We start from the raw sequence: 14,659 nt of genomic DNA, 5'->3' as shown, positions 1-14,659 counted from the left end.
GCGCCTCGGACCCCGCAGGGCTGTGAGCTGGCAACGAGGTCACGATCCGGAGGGATGCGGAGAGAGATTGCCCGGGGATGGAGCCCCCGGCAGCGCTGGACCAGCCCCGAACCGGAGAGCACGGAGAGCCTCGGATGCCAGCGATTGGCTGGGAAAGGAGGGAGGGCGGTACCCGCAGACCCTGCGAGCCAATGAGCAGCTCGGCTTCTCTCTTCGCGCATGGGGCTGTCCCAGCCTATGGAAAGCCGGCATAGTGGGGCCAAGGGTCAGAGGTGAGCGCGGCGCCCCCGGAAGTGGAAGCCGCGGCGGCGCTGCCCCTCATTCTCTCGCATCCCGCGGCGCGCAGGAGCGTTTCCCGCGTGGGCCTGTGCTTCTCGGGCCGCCATGGTAAGGGCAGCGTCGGCGCCGTGCGCGGGAGCGGGGCTGCGCGGGCGCGGGCAGCGGTGCCGGGGCCGTTAACGGTGCTGAGGCGGTGGGGTGGAGCGGGAGGACGGACGGGTCGGCGAGCGGCGCTGATCCTTGGCTCTCCGCCTGCAGAGCCTGCCCCTCAACCCCAAGCCTTTCCTCAACGGGCTGACGGGCAAGCCAGTGATGGTGAAGCTGAAGTGGGGGATGGAGTACAAGGGCTACCTCGTCTCCGTCGACGGCTACATGAACATGCAGGTGAGGAGCGCGGGCGGCGGCGGGGGGTCGGGGACCTCGCGGGGCTTCACGGTGAGGTGCCTGGGGTGGGGGTGACGCCGAGCTTCGAAAGGATCGGCGGAGCTCTGCTGCTCTGCGCTGGGCTGGAGGGTCGCCTGCCTCCCCCCAGTCACTGCAGCCAGGCGGTGGCTAAACCGCGGTGTGCTTTGTGAAGCAGCTTCTGGTCTAATCGTTCTGTGTTCCCCTGGTTTGCTTCCCTAGCTTGCAAACACAGAAGAGTACATAGACGGTGCATTGTCTGGACACCTGGGTGAAGTCTTGATAAGGTAATTGGGATGCTTATGCATGAGAGAGGGGCTCTTTAAACCTTCTTACCACTTGCATTAAAACTTGTGCTGCTGTGTGCTGTGTTCTTTGTGTCACTAAGATTCTACGTGTTACTGTAACTCTTAGGTGAAGGCCCTGAGATCATAGAATCAACAAGGTTGGAAAAGACCTCAGAGATCATCAAGTCCAATCTATTACCTAACACCTCCTGACAACTAAACCATGGCTCCAAGTGCCACAGCCAGTTCTTTTTTGAACACCTGGGCAGCCTGGTCTAGTGGAGGGTATCCCTGCCCATGGTACCCATGGCAGTGGGGGGTTGGAACTAGATGATTTTCAAGGTCCCTTCCCATCCAAACCATTCTGTGAACTTATGACTGATGATTTGCCTCTTATGTGGAATTTGGCCACTGCCAAGCTACACTCCAGCAGGAAAATGCTTAAAGTGAAGTATTTAAGGGGATGGGAAAACAAAAAACCTTCCAGTTAAGAGAACTCTTTGTTTCTGTTTCCAGGTGCAATAACGTTTTGTACATCAGAGGTGTGGAAGAAGAGGAAGAAGATGGAGAAATGAGAGAATAAGTAGTTTTGTATATCTGGAAATAAACTTTTTTTGTTTGTTTTTGTTTTCCATAACTTTGTCATAAGGTGTTAACTTTATCTTTTCCTTTCCATTTTCATACTAAAGTTCAGTCTCTGTTATAAGAGACTGTAGGAGCTGTGGTGTACAGCTCAGAAGGGGGGAAAAAAAAGATAGAATAGAATTAACCAGGTTGGAAGAGACCTTTGAGATCATCAAGTCCAACCTAGCACCCAACACCATCTAATCAACTAAACCATGGCACCAAGCCACCCTGTCCAGTCTCTTCTTAAACACCTCCAGGGATGGTGACTCCGCCATCTCCCTGGGCAGCACATTCCAATGGCCAACCTCTATTTCTATCAAGAACTTCTTCCTAACATCCAGCGTGAACCTCCCCTGGCACAGCTTGAGACTGTGTCCTCTTGTTCTGCTGCTGCTTGCCTGGGAGAAGAGAGCAACCCCCACCTGGCTACAACCTCCCTTCAGGTAGTTGTAGAGAGCAAGAAGGTCTCCCCTGAGCCCCCTCTTCTCCAGGCTAAGCAACCCCAGCTCCCTCAGCCTCTTTAATTTCTGCTTTCAAACTTAAACTGCCAGGGAAAGCCAAAGTCTGCAGCAGGAACTCCTGGAAGAAGTTTCCTTCTACCATCTGCACCTCTAGCAAGACAGAATGTTTACAGGGAAGGTGATTGTGTTGTGGTGCAGTGTTGAGCCAGTGAGCAGTATCACAACACCCAACATGGTCAAGAGCTTACTCACTTCTCAGCTTTGTTGCCAAATGCAAAATGCTGTTTGAGCTGCACACCTGCCCTTGTTTGCAAACAGGACTTGAGCAGGAAGGCTCAGTCAGGGAGCCAACATAGCCACCTGTTTCTGCTCTACAGGAATATCTCTCTGCATTTTAGATCCTTCTTCCCCCTAAAAGAAAAGGAGGTGCCTGAAGAAGATTCCCCCCATCAGAAAGGTGTTTGAGGGAGACTATTTAGAGACTCTTTTCCAACTGAGAGTTATTGGAGCCCTGTGGAAGCTATGAATGAAGAGAGAAGAAAGCAAAGAATCCTTGCTGAGAGTGAATATTTGCCTCCCAATTCTCCCATCCCCAGTTCTGTGAGGGCAGCAGAACCACACAACCCTTTTTGACTGTGAAACTGCATAAATTCCTATCTGCCTGGATAAATTAATATCTGCCTGGTGTTATAACTGGAGGTGTTATGGTCCCTCAGGGGCTGGTGCTGGGATGCTGGCAAGGTGATGGACACCAAAGAGGTGATGGAAGTTGAGGAGGGAGGGGGTGGACAAACTGATGCTCCCAATTCTGAAGCTCTGTCTTCTTGGCAAAAGGAAATCTTCAGGTGGTGCAAGTGGACAGAGGGCTTTGGGAATCCCTAATTGGCAAGGTGGGTGCTTAACATAAACCAGCAGGATGTACAACCCCATCCCTGGAGGATTTTAAGGCTGGATGTGGCTCTGAGCAACCTGATGTAGTATAAGGTGTCCCTGCCCATGGCAGGGGGGTTGGAACTGGCTGATCCTTGAGGTCCCTTCCAACCCTAACAATTCTATGATTCTATGTTGTCATGGTACTTGAGGCTGCATCAAAACCAGCATCCTTGCCCTAGAACCACAGGCTGCTGCCAAATGCACTCTTACAGCTCTGCAACATTTTCAGCCCAGATTTTGGCCAAGTGCTGAATGTGGTCCAGGTGAGAATGGTCACTGCCACCTGCAGGACCACGCACCTGGCCTCATTGAGCATCATAGAATTTGCTGCACACCTCTGTGCCTCCACCCTCTGTTGGGAGCTTGGTTAGAATCACAGAATTGTCAGGGTTGGAAGGGACCTCAAGGCTCAGCCAGTTCCAAGCCTCCTGCCAGGGGCAGGGACACCTCACACTACAGCAGGTTGCTCACAGCCACATCCAGCCTGGCTGCAAAAACCTCCAGGGATGAGGCTTCCACCACCTCCCTGGGCAACCTGTGCCAGGCTCTCACCACCCTCGTGGTGAGGATTAGCAAGCACCAAGCCGGGCAGGGTGCGGGTCCGGCCCGGCGGGAGGCGGGGGCAAGCCGGAGCAGGGGGTGGAAGTCACAGGATGTTAGGGGTTGGAAGGTGCCTCTGCCGCACCACCCCCGGGGGACTTTGAGCCCAGGGGCGGCCGCTGTCTCCCTCTCCCCTCCGCTCCCCCCGGCACAGTCTGCGCTGCCCGCGGCCATGGCGGCCCCGCAGCGGCTCCTGCTGGAGAACGCCGAGCAGCTGGTGCTGGTCTGCGCCCGCGGCGAGCGCTACCTGCTGCGGGACGGCTGCGCACGCCTGGCCCTGCTGCGGAACGGCAGCCTGGTGGTGGGGCTGTGAGTGCCGACGGCAGAGGGGCTGGCTGCGGGAGGGGGCGCCGAGGGACCCCGCTCTGGCTGCTGCTCGGGGGTGGTGGAGTGCAGCCACCTGCCTGCGCTGTGGCTTCATGGGTTTGGGTCTTCTGCTGGGTGTCCTCATGGGTTTGGGTCTTCTGCTGGGTGCCCTCATGGGTTTGGGTCTTCTGCTGGGTGCCCTCATGGGTTTGGGTCTTCTGCTGGGTGCCCTCATGGGTTTGGGTCTTCTGGAGTCTGTCCTCATGGGTTTGGGTCTTCTGCTGGGTGTCCTCATGGGTTTGGGTCTTCCTGGAATGTGCCTTCCTGGGTTTGGGTCGTTCAATCCCTACCCTGGTAACTGCCTTCGTTGTGCTGTGTTCACAATTCCAGCCTGGCAAAGGGAGCTTTTAATCCAGTGCTGGGCACAGCTGCTACCTTCTGCTGCCTCTGCTTTGCTTCTCTAGGTGAACTAACAGCAACTCTAGAAATAATCTGTGTAATTTATGAAATTGCAGCCAATAATTAATGCATATAATTCCAGAATCATAGGACCTCTTAGTTTGGGGAATGCATTTGAGATACATTTAAGACAAGAAGATCTTTCATGTTTCTAAATGCTCCAGCTTCTATTTGCCTCTTAGAACTCCAGCTGTGTACCTCCACTGAGGTACCCTTGATGACCCCCAGGTACTATTCCAGTGGCTTGAAAGGAGCTGGAGAAAGGCAAGACAGGGCTTAAAGGAGAAAGGCAAGACAGGGCTCAAAGGAGAAGGGCAAGACAGGGCTTAAAGGAGAAGGGCAAGACAGGGCTTAAAGGAGAAGGGCAAGACAGGGCTTAAAGGAGAAAGGCAAGACAGGGCTTAAAGGAGAAAGGCAAGACAGGGCTCAAAGGAGAAGGGCAAGACAGGGCTCAAAGGAGAAGGGCAAGACAGGGCTTAAAGGACAGAGGCGCAGTGTGTGCCTCAGGAAGGTCCTTTTGTGTAGGTGAGGTGGAGTGGCAGCCAGTCCAGACTGCCCTGCAGATACTTGTTAGGGGAATGCTGTGTATTTGCTGATCCACATGAGAAAAAGAATGTTGTCTAGCAGAAATTAAAACAACAAAGTGCCAAGGTATCATTTTGAGGGATCTGAGCAGAGGACATGACAAGCATCAAGGCAAGAAACCTGGACTGCATGGCATTGCCCCATCTGAACTGCATGGCACTGCCCCACCAGTCTGTGTGCATCTCTAAGATTACTAAACCACCTCAGTCCATCTTCAGTCCTGCTGAAGGTCCCCTAGCCTGGCTTTCAGAGAGGTGTTGCCCCAGGAGCTCTGTCAGTGAGCACTTCTCAGCAACAGGCTCACGCTCCCTTTGTTGACTCTCTGTGGTTGGCAGAGATGGTCGGATCAAAGCTGTGGGCCAGGCAGATGTCATTCGCCAGCAGTTTTCAGGAGCAACGTTTGAAAGGATAATTGACTGCTCTGGGAAGTGTGTGCTACCAGGTAGGTGGATTTTTTTTCCTCATGGTAAAATGCCAGAGGGTAGCAAGTGCTTGGTGAGGAAGGAAATGTGAATTAAAACACCCTTCCATCCTTCAGCCTCTGTGTTCTCTACTGGTTTGGTAATACCTCATGCTGAGGGGCAGAGTATTGTGGCTGCCTCACTGGGAGTGGGACTTTGAAGCTCAAAGGAGTAGCAAATCAGTTCCTTTAGAAATGAAGTTTTTCACCTTATGAATCCATAAGTGGCTTTGGTCTAGATAAATACCAAATTTCAGTGGCTTGGAGCCTGATGCTCAATAGCAGTTCATAGTCTCATAGAATGGTTTGGGTTGGAAGGGACCTTAGACATCATCCAGTTCCAAACCCCCAAGCAGCACCAGAACAAGAGGACACAGTCTCATGCTGTGCCAGGGGAGATTCAGGCTGGGTGTTAGGAAGAAGTTCTTGATAGAAAGGGAGATTAGCCATTGGAATGTGCTGCCCAGGGAGGTGGTGGAGTCACCATCACTGGAGGTGTTTAGGAAGAGCCTGGATGAGGCACTTGGTGCCATGGTTTAGTTGATTAGATGGTGTTGGGTGATAGGTTGGACTTGATGATCTCAAAGGTCTTTTCCAACCTGGTCTGGTCTATTCTATTCTATTCTATTCTATTCTATTCTATTCTATTCTATTCTATTCTATTCTATTCTATTCTATTCTACCAGCACTCCTTAAAAACCAGACAGAAAGCTAACAGCCTTTAAAGAAAATCCTACATTTTTGGCTGCTGGGATTTGTTTTCCCCCTTCTCTAAGCAGTGGATTATTTAGAGGGGAGCTTCTGCTGTCCACTTCATTTGCTTGCACGTCCATACCCTCATGTCTTACACAGTAGCATAACCTGAGTGTGCATTTACTCTGTTTTCTTTAGGCCTGGTTGATGCACACACCCACCCAGTGTGGGCTGGTGACAGGGTCCATGAGTTTGCAATGAAGGTAATGACAGAGATGGAGTTTTCTTCCTCTTTTCTTTTTTACTGCAGAGCTGTGTCAGCTTTCCAGTGACTCCCATCTGTCATCTGTAGAGAAAGATGTGATTTCTGACAGATCATTCTGTGACTCTCTACTGGAGGGAGGATCTTTGAATCCTGTAGCCTGAGAAAGGAGTGCAGTCTGTGAAGCCAGCCTTGAAATGTTCTTGCATGAGCTGGGGCAATCCAGGAGTGCTGCCTTCTATTGCTAGCTAAATCTTGACTATTTTATCATGATCTTAAGTGATTTTTCTGAGCTAGAGATCACTTTGCCTCTTGGGCTCAGAGCAAAGCAAATCTCCAGAATGATTATAGTTATGTCTCTTCTCACATCATTTCCTCACTTGAGGGGAGAGAGGGGGGAAGAGGATGGGGGCTGCTTTTTTTCTCCCCTCTTTTTCTCTCTCACTGCAAAGAGACCTCCAGACCCTTTCCAGAATCCTTTTGGATAGCAAATACACTCTTAACAGCTAATTGTATGGGGTTGGGGGTTTGCTTTCTGTTTCCCCCCGCCAAGCTGGCAGGTGCATCCTACATGGAGATCCACCAGGCTGGTGGAGGAATCCACTTCACCGTGGAACACACTCGGAAGGCCACAGAGGAAGAGCTGCTCAGCACCTTCCGACACCGCCTGGAGCGCATGCAGAGAGCAGGATCTACCTTGGTTGAGTGCAAGAGTGGCTATGGCTTAAGCTTGGAAACAGAGCTTAAAATGCTCAGAGTGATCCAACGTGCTCAGGGGTCTCTGGATATTGGCATTTCATCGACCTACTGTGGAGCTCACTCTGTGCCCAAGTAATGTCACTTGGTTTGTCGTGCTCTGCTCAAGTGTGATGGGAATGTTTGGCAGCCCTCAGGGATGTTTCCCTTAGGTCTCCATAAGGTTCTCTTCTCCTTAGAGGGAAGACGGCTGCCGAAGCCACGGATGACATTGTCAACCACCACCTCCCCAAGCTGAAAGAACTCAAACAAAGTGGTGAAATCCACGTGGACAATATAGATGTGTTCTGTGAGAAGGGAGTCTTTGATCTGGAGTCTACCAGGAGAATTCTGCAGGCTGGGAAAGATGCAGGGTTACAGATTAACTTCCACGGGGATGAGCTCCACCCAATGAGATCTGCTGAGGTACTTCTGTCTTCATCCATTTTTGCTCTTCTGAGAGCTGCAGCTTTCAAAGAGTTGCAGTTTTCAAACCTCAAGGAGTTAATTTCTTTCTCCCTCTCCTCTCTCCTCTCCCTCTCTCCTCTCCCTCTCTCCTCTCCCTCTCTCCTCTCCCTCTCTCCTCTCCCTCTCTCCTCTCCCTCTCTCCTCTCCCTCTCTCCTCTCCCTCTCTCCTCTCCCTCTCTCCTCTCCCTCTCTCCTCTCCCTCTCTCCTCTCCCTCTCTCCTCTCCCTCTCTCCTCTCCCTTTATCAAACAGATTGTCTCTATCAGATGACAGAAAGTGCAGCCCTTGTACAGCTTTGCAGTTAAGAACATGGGAGGAGGCTTTGACCTGTGGGATTGATATGCACTGCCTGAACAAACATTGACTCTGCTTATCTTCCACATGGGATACCAGTGGGGAAGGTGGATATCCACGAGCCCAAGAATTACTAAACCATGGTTTATCTGCCACTTGAAAATAATTTTTTCCCTTAAATGTCCTTTAGCAACAGCTAAAGGACTAAAGAACTAAAGTAAAGTCAGATCTGCAGTGTCTGCACTCGGAAGGATGCGTAGATTCATAGAATGGTTTGGGTTGGAAGGGACCTTAGAGATCATCCAGTTCCAACCTCACCTTTCTGCTAGCCCAGGTTGCTCAAGGCCTCATCCAGCCTGGCTTTGAACATCTCCAGGGAGGGGATACTTCCACTAGGTGGAATGGTGAATACCTTTTTCTGACCAGCTTTCCTTGCACTGAGTCAGGAAATACTGTCTCTGCATTTGACTTGTTCTTTCAAGCATTAGAATTAGAATTAACCAGGTTGGAAAAGACCTTCGAGATCATCCAGTCCAACCTATCACCCAGCACCATCTAATCAACTAAACCATGGCACCAAGCACCCCATCCAGTCTCTTCCTAAACACCTCCAGGGATGGTGACTCCACCACCTCCCTGGGCAGCACATCCAAATGGCCAATCTCTCTTTCTGGGAAGACTTCTTCCTCACCTCCAGCCTAAACCTCCCCTGGCACAGCTTGAGCCTGTGTCTTCTTGTTCTGGTGCTGGGTGCCTGGGAGAAAAGACCAACCCCCACCTGGCTACAACCTCCCTTCAGGTAGCTGTAGAGAGCAAGAAGGTCTCCCCTGAGCCTCCTCTTCTCCAGGCTAAGCAAGCCCAGCTCCCTCAGCCTCTCCTCATAGGGCTTGTGCTTTTTCTTCTAGTAAATGTTCTATTAAGCATGAATTACCTCCAGGCACTCAAACACAACACTGAGACCAACATGTTCTTTGCTGAATTAGTTGACAATGTTGAATAGTTGTCTTGCAAATTTGCTTAGCTTGGAGCTGAACTGGGAGCTCGGGCTATCAGCCACCTGGAAGAAGTCAGTGATGAAGGTATCACAGCCATGGCAAGAGCTAAGTGTGCTGCTGTCCTCTTACCAACAACTGCTTACATGCTAAGGTAAGGCCACTAGGTTGGAGAATCATAGAGAATCACAGAATTGGTTTGGTTGGAAAAGACCTCCAAGATCCCAGAGTCCAGCCATCAACCCAACATCACCATGGGGAAAAACTTTCGTGGCAGCAAACCTGTGTTTGTGGGTTTTAGGGTCTTGTAATGTAGAGCCACTCCTCATAGCTGAGAGCTTGTCCTTGAAACTCTAAGGACTAGCAAATCAGTTCCTTTAGAAGTGAAGTTTTTCACCTGAGGAATCCATAAATGACTGGGGTCTGGATAAATACCACATTTCAGTGGCTTGGAGCCTGATGCTCAGTAGCAGTTCATAGATTCATAGCATGGGTTGGGAGGGACCTTAGACATCATCCACTTCCAATCCTCCTGCCATGGGCAGGGACACCTCCCACCAGCCCAGGTTGCTCAAGGCTTCATCCAACCTGGCCTTGAGCACCTCCAGGGAGGGGACATCCACAGCCTCCCTGAGCAACCTGTGCCAGTCTCTCACCACCCTCCCCGCCAAGAATTTCTTCCTAAGCTCCAGCCTAGATCTCCCCTCCTCAATCCATTCTACCTCATCTTATACTACAAGCCCTTGTGAAAATTCACTCCCCAGCTGTCTTGCAGCCCCCTCCAAGTACTGGAAGACTGCTCTAAGGTCTCCCTGGAGCCTTCTCCAGGCTGAACAGCCCCACATCTCTCAGCTTGTCCCCACAGGAGAGGTTCTCCAGCCCTCTGATCACCTTTGTAGCCTCCTGTGGACCTGCTCCAACAGTTCTGTGTCCGTCTTGTGTTGAGGGCTCCAGGACTGGGTGCAGTACTCTAGGTGGGGTCTCACCAGTGGGGAGCAGAGGGGCAGAATCACCTCCCTCATCCTGCTGCCACATGCTGCAAGCAGTGGATCACACCTCCCCTCTTGCTGTCTGTAGAGTGATGGGTAGGGAGAGTTTGACCTTTCTTCAAAAGGCTTTGTGTGACTGAAGGCATGAACACAGCCCAGCCAAGTGATGACTTTTGCTCTGCTAATTCACCATCTAATAACTAAGTGACTTGGACTGACCAATGTCTTTTTTTTTTCCCACTAGACTGAAGCAACCTCGAGCTAGAAAAATGTTAGAAGAAGGAGTTATAGTTGCCCTTGGCAGTGACTTCAATCCCAATGCATACTGTTTGTCCATGGTAAGCTGCATCCTGGTATCTGCCACATCACAGAGCTAGGAAATCTCTTACTGCTCCAACTTCTCTACAGATCTTGTGCACTTAAAACAGTCTCCACATCTGCAAAGGGAGCAGACAGACAGGAAGAGCTGGGGCTGTTCAGTCTGGAGAGGGGAAGGCTACAAAGAGACCTCATTGTGGCCTTCCAGGATCTGAAGGGGGCTACAAGAGAGCTGGGGAGAGACTTTTGAGGGTGTCAGGGAGTGATAGGACTGGGGGGGGATGGAGCAAAACTAGAAAGGGGTAGATTGAGATTGGATGTTAGGAAGAAGTTGTTCCCCATGAGGGTGGTGAGAGACTGGCACAGGTTGCCCAGGGAGGTGGTGGAAGCCTCATCCCTGGAGGTGTTTGCAGCCAGGCTGGATGTGGCTGTGAGCAACCTGCTGTAGTGTAAGCTGTCCCTGCCCATGGCAGGAGGGTTGGAGCTGGCTGAGCCTTGAGGTCCCTTCCAGCCCTGGCAGTTCTGTGATTCTCTGTGCCCAGATAGAAAACTGCTTGTGCTGTTTTATGTAGGCTTTGCCAGAAATCCCAGAGACCAGAAAGCCTTCAACTCTTCCTACACACTGAGAGGCTTATAAAAAGGCTCTCCAAGTTCATGGCTTTTAGAGTTCTCATTTTGCAGTTGGCAAGATTTCCCTTCCACAAGACAGCTCCTTCTGTTGCACAAGGAGGGAGGAGAGTGCTTGGGGATTTGAGGCATGAACAGCTTCCTTTGTGTTGCTGGTAACTCCCATTTTCCACTTGCCTTGCCTGCTAGCCTATGGTGATGCATCTGGCCTGTGTCAACATGAAGATGTCAATGAGTGAAGCTCTGGCAGCTGCCACCATCAACGCCGCTTACGCTCTGGGTAAATCAGACACGCATGGCTCCATAGAGGCTGGCAAGCAGGGGGATCTCCTTGTCATCAACTCAGCAAGGTTTGTTCTTCCAGGGTCATTTGAAATGGGATTCAGTGGTCAGGCACTGGAGTGTGCTGCCCAGGGAGGTGGTGGAGTCACCAACCCTGGATGTGTTTAAAGATGGTTTGGATGTGGTGCTCAGGGCTATGGTTTAGGGATGAGCCTTGCAGAGCAGGGTTCTGGGTTGGACTGGGTGATCCTGAGGGTCTTGTCCAACCTGAATGTTTCTGTGATTCTGTGATTTTGCAGAGTAGGGTTCTGGGTTGGACTTGGTGATCATAGGATCAGAGGATGTTAGGGAAAGGAAGAGGCCTCTGGAGATCTTGGAGTCCAAACCCTCTGCCAGAGCAGGACCATAGAACCCAGCACAGGTCACAGAGGAACACATCCAGATGGGTGTTGAAAGTCTCCAGAGAAGGAGACTCCACAACCTCTCTGGGCAGCCTGTGCCAGGGCTCTGTGACCCCCACAGTGAAGAAGTTCCTCCTCATGCTAAGGTGGAACCTCCTGTGCTGGAGTTCATATCCATTGCCCTTTGTCCTATCCCAGGGTGCAGCTGAGCAGAACCTATCCCCTCCCTCTTGACCCCCAGCCCTCAGATATTTATAGACATTAAATCCCCTCTCAATCTTCTCCAGGCTAACCAGCCCCAGGGCTCTCAGCCTCTCCTCATAGGGCAGTGCTCCAGTCCCTGCAGCATCCCTTTCACCATGAGGGTGGTGAGAGCCTGGCACAGGTTGCCCAGGGAGGTGGTGGAAGCCTCATCCCTGGAGGTGTTTGCAGCCAGGCTGGATGTGGCTGTGAGCAACCTGCTGTAGTGTGAGGTGTCCCTGCCCATGGCAGGGGGGTTGGAACTGGATGATTCTTGAGGTCCCTTCCAACCCTAACAATTCTATGATTCTATTATCCTGGTAGCTCTCCACTGGACTCTCTCCAGCAGATCCCTGTCCCTCCTGAACTGGGGAGCCCACAACTGGATGCAATATTCCAGGTGAAGTCTCACCAGGGCAGAATAGAGGGGGAGGAGAATCTCCCTGGATCTGCTGGACACTCTCCTCATGATGCACCCCAGGATCCTGAGGGTCTTTTCCAACCTGAATGTTTCTGTGATTCTGTAAGGGACTTGGGTTTTTGTAAAGGACTTTGGTTCTCACCATATTTGGGTAAGGGGAGAGGTTGGTGAGTTCTTTGTGCTGTAGAAGTTATTTTCATCTGAGAAAAACAGACCAAAAAAAATGGGACACTGCTAGCATTTTACACCCACTTCTACTTTCCTTCATCCCTCCAGTGGAGAATGAAGTCTAAGAGTTGTAGGGTTAATATTACCACCAATCCTTGCCTAATTACAGGTGTATTGCCTGGAGAAGAGGAGGCTCAGGGGAGACCTTATTGCTCTCTACAACTACCTGAAGGGAGGCTGCAGCCAGGTGGGAGTTGGTCTCTTCTCCCAGGCAACCAGCACCAGAACAAGAGGACACAGTCTCAAGCTGTGCCAGGGGAGGTTTAGTTTGGATGGTAAGAAGTTCTTCATAGAAAGAGAGATTAGCCATTGGGATGTGCTGCCCAGGGAGGTGGTGGAGTCACTATCCCTGGAGGTGTTTAGGAAGAGGCACTTGGTGCCATGGTTTAGTTGATGAGATGGTGTTAGGTGATAGGGTGGACTGGATGATCTCTGAGGTCTTTTCCAACCCGGTTAATTCTGTATCTGTAGCTGTTTGCTTTGTGGAAGGAATTCCCTGCTGGCTTGTCCAGTAACTCACTATCCATGCCACAAGAGATCACTGTGTAGACATGGAATAGCATTTCCCCAGGCTTCAAGCTGATGTTTTCTAATTGCCAGGTGCACTAGGGAAGGGATCTGCTGCTAGGCAAGTCTGGATCAGGGACTCACAGAGGTGTTTTGGTTGGAAGAAGGCCATGCTGCAGATGACCTTTGTAATACAGCTCTGCTTGTTGTGGTGTTTGGGGGAAGCCACACTCAGCAGACTTCAGAACCTGTATTTTGTGGGGTACCTTTGAGGTTACATAGAGTTGATCTCCATTCCTCTAAGGCACCATTTATACAATAAGGTTTTTTTTAATGAGTCCATTGCTTCCAGTGCTAAACTTGACAGAATTCCATGGAGTTTATTCTGGGAAATGGGGAAAAAAAAACAACTTACAGAACCACAGAATTGTTTTGGTTGGAAAAGGCTTTTAAGATCATCCAGTCCAACCAGCAACCTTACACCACCATGGCCATCAAACCATGTCCCAAACTGCCATGGCCACAGGTTTCTGGAACACCTCCAGGGGTGGGGACTCCACCACTGCCCTGGCCAGCCTGTGCCAATCCCTGACCACTCTTGAGCAAAGAAATTGTTCCTCACCTCCAAACTAAACCTCCCCTGGCACAATTTCAGGCCATTTCCTCTCCTGTCACATGAGACTAGGGAGAAGAGGCCAACCCCCACCTCACTGCAACCTCCTTTCAGGTGTTTGTAGAGAGCATTGAGGTCTCCCCTCAGTCTCCTCTTCTCCAGACAGTATTTAACACAGATGTTGTTGTGTTTGCAGGTGGGAACACTTGATTTACCAGTTTGGGGGCCATGACTCACTGATTGACTATGTTATAGTTAAAGGAAAAGTCATCTATCAAAATGAGAGGTGTGGGACAAGGAGCAGCTACTGAGAGAAGGCACAAAGTTAGGGAGCTCCTGTCATCAGCTCCTCATCATGGAGTACTTCAAGCCAGCAGTCAAATCAGGCTGGTTTGTACTGGCAGATTGTTGGCCTGCTCACCTTGCCAGTCCTCTTGTTCAAATAAACTTTACCAAGCATCTTCATCTCTGTTGCCCTGCTCTGCAGTAATTTCTGACTGTAGCCATTGAAGACAGACAGGTTCCAATAATTGCTTCCTGTATCATTTTAAGCTGTAAAATGTGGTGTTTTGGAAAACAAGTCTCCTTCTCTGGAGGCTTTCAAGCCCCATTTGGATGCATTCCTATGTGACCTGTGCTGGATTCTATGGTCCTGCTCTGGCAGGGGACTTGGACTTGGCAATCTTTGGAGGTCCCTTCCAACCCCTAACATCCTGTGATAACCCAAACCACCAAGCAATGAAAAAGTTTCAATCCAGGTAAGATTTACTGGGAGGAGTGATGTTAAGCAAGCTGTGATGGAGGGCCAGGGGTTCAGGCATGCATGTTGGGAATGGCCCTTGGTGGTGCTGGGTGACCATAGCATCCTGAGGCAAGATTCATAGCTCCTGGGTTTGCTCCATCTCAAACTCAGCAGATACCAGGCCCAGATGTGGGTGTAGACCTTTGCTTTGATAGAGCTTGGAAGAACAGCTGAAATATGTGACTGCATGGTCTGTTCTGCCTGGGACAGCCTTCATACAGCTTGTTCATGCAGGCAGCTGGGGAGAGCTGCCAGGGTACAAGCAAAGGTCCTCTCTCCAGAGCACATTTAACCCAGCAGGCCTCCAACAGTTGAGGGTAGCTCTCCTCTAGTCCTTTGATTGGCCCTTGCAGTTTAGGTGACAGCCTGGGAAGAGTTCCAGCCCCTCC

General features: G+C 50.9%; 2 protein-coding genes across 2 annotated transcripts; both read left to right on the top strand.

Moving 5' to 3' along the window:
* Window positions 1-277: 277 nt before the first annotated feature.
* Window positions 278-1,605, top strand: SNRPF (small nuclear ribonucleoprotein polypeptide F). Its single transcript, XM_068141730.1, has 4 exons — window positions 278-387; window positions 538-663; window positions 904-968; window positions 1,485-1,605. The coding sequence occupies exons 1-4, from the start codon at window positions 385-387 to the stop codon at window positions 1,549-1,551; spliced, it is 261 nt and encodes an 86-aa protein (XP_067997831.1). The 5' UTR covers window positions 278-384; the 3' UTR covers window positions 1,552-1,605.
* A 2,136-nt stretch (window positions 1,606-3,741) lies between these two features.
* AMDHD1 (amidohydrolase domain containing 1) lies at window positions 3,742-13,933 on the top strand. Its single transcript, XM_068142785.1, has 9 exons — window positions 3,742-3,898; window positions 5,275-5,381; window positions 6,291-6,355; window positions 6,908-7,185; window positions 7,290-7,515; window positions 8,872-8,996; window positions 10,076-10,169; window positions 10,966-11,126; window positions 13,665-13,933. The coding sequence occupies exons 1-9, from the start codon at window positions 3,762-3,764 to the stop codon at window positions 13,777-13,779; spliced, it is 1,308 nt and encodes a 435-aa protein (XP_067998886.1). The 5' UTR covers window positions 3,742-3,761; the 3' UTR covers window positions 13,780-13,933.
* Window positions 13,934-14,659: the final 726 nt, after the last annotated feature.

The sequence above is a fragment of the Melanerpes formicivorus genome, unplaced genomic scaffold (genome assembly GCF_026170545.1).
Source record: "Melanerpes formicivorus ecotype bairdi unplaced genomic scaffold, bMelFor1.0.p_v2 SCAF_8, whole genome shotgun sequence".
Classification (NCBI taxonomy): Eukaryota; Metazoa; Chordata; class Aves; order Piciformes; family Picidae; genus Melanerpes; species Melanerpes formicivorus.
The sequence above is the reverse complement of the archived record's forward strand: the minus strand, read 5'-3'. Positions and strand labels throughout refer to the sequence as shown.

Excerpts from the sequence above, each read along its gene's own strand:
- AMDHD1 (XM_068142785.1), top strand. The coding sequence starts at position 3,762 with ATGGCGGCCCCGCAGCGGCTCCTGCTGGAGAACGCCGAGCAGCTGGTG. Across the intron at positions 6,356-6,907 it reads TCCATGAGTTTGCAATGAAG|CTGGCAGGTGCATCCTACAT; the intron begins GTAATGACAGAG and ends CCCCCCGCCAAG. Across the intron at positions 8,997-10,075 it reads ACAACTGCTTACATGCTAAG|ACTGAAGCAACCTCGAGCTA; the intron begins GTAAGGCCACTA and ends TTTTCCCACTAG.
- SNRPF (XM_068141730.1), top strand. Across the intron at positions 664-903 it reads ACGGCTACATGAACATGCAG|CTTGCAAACACAGAAGAGTA; the intron begins GTGAGGAGCGCG and ends TTGCTTCCCTAG. Across the intron at positions 969-1,484 it reads CTGGGTGAAGTCTTGATAAG|GTGCAATAACGTTTTGTACA; the intron begins GTAATTGGGATG and ends TTCTGTTTCCAG.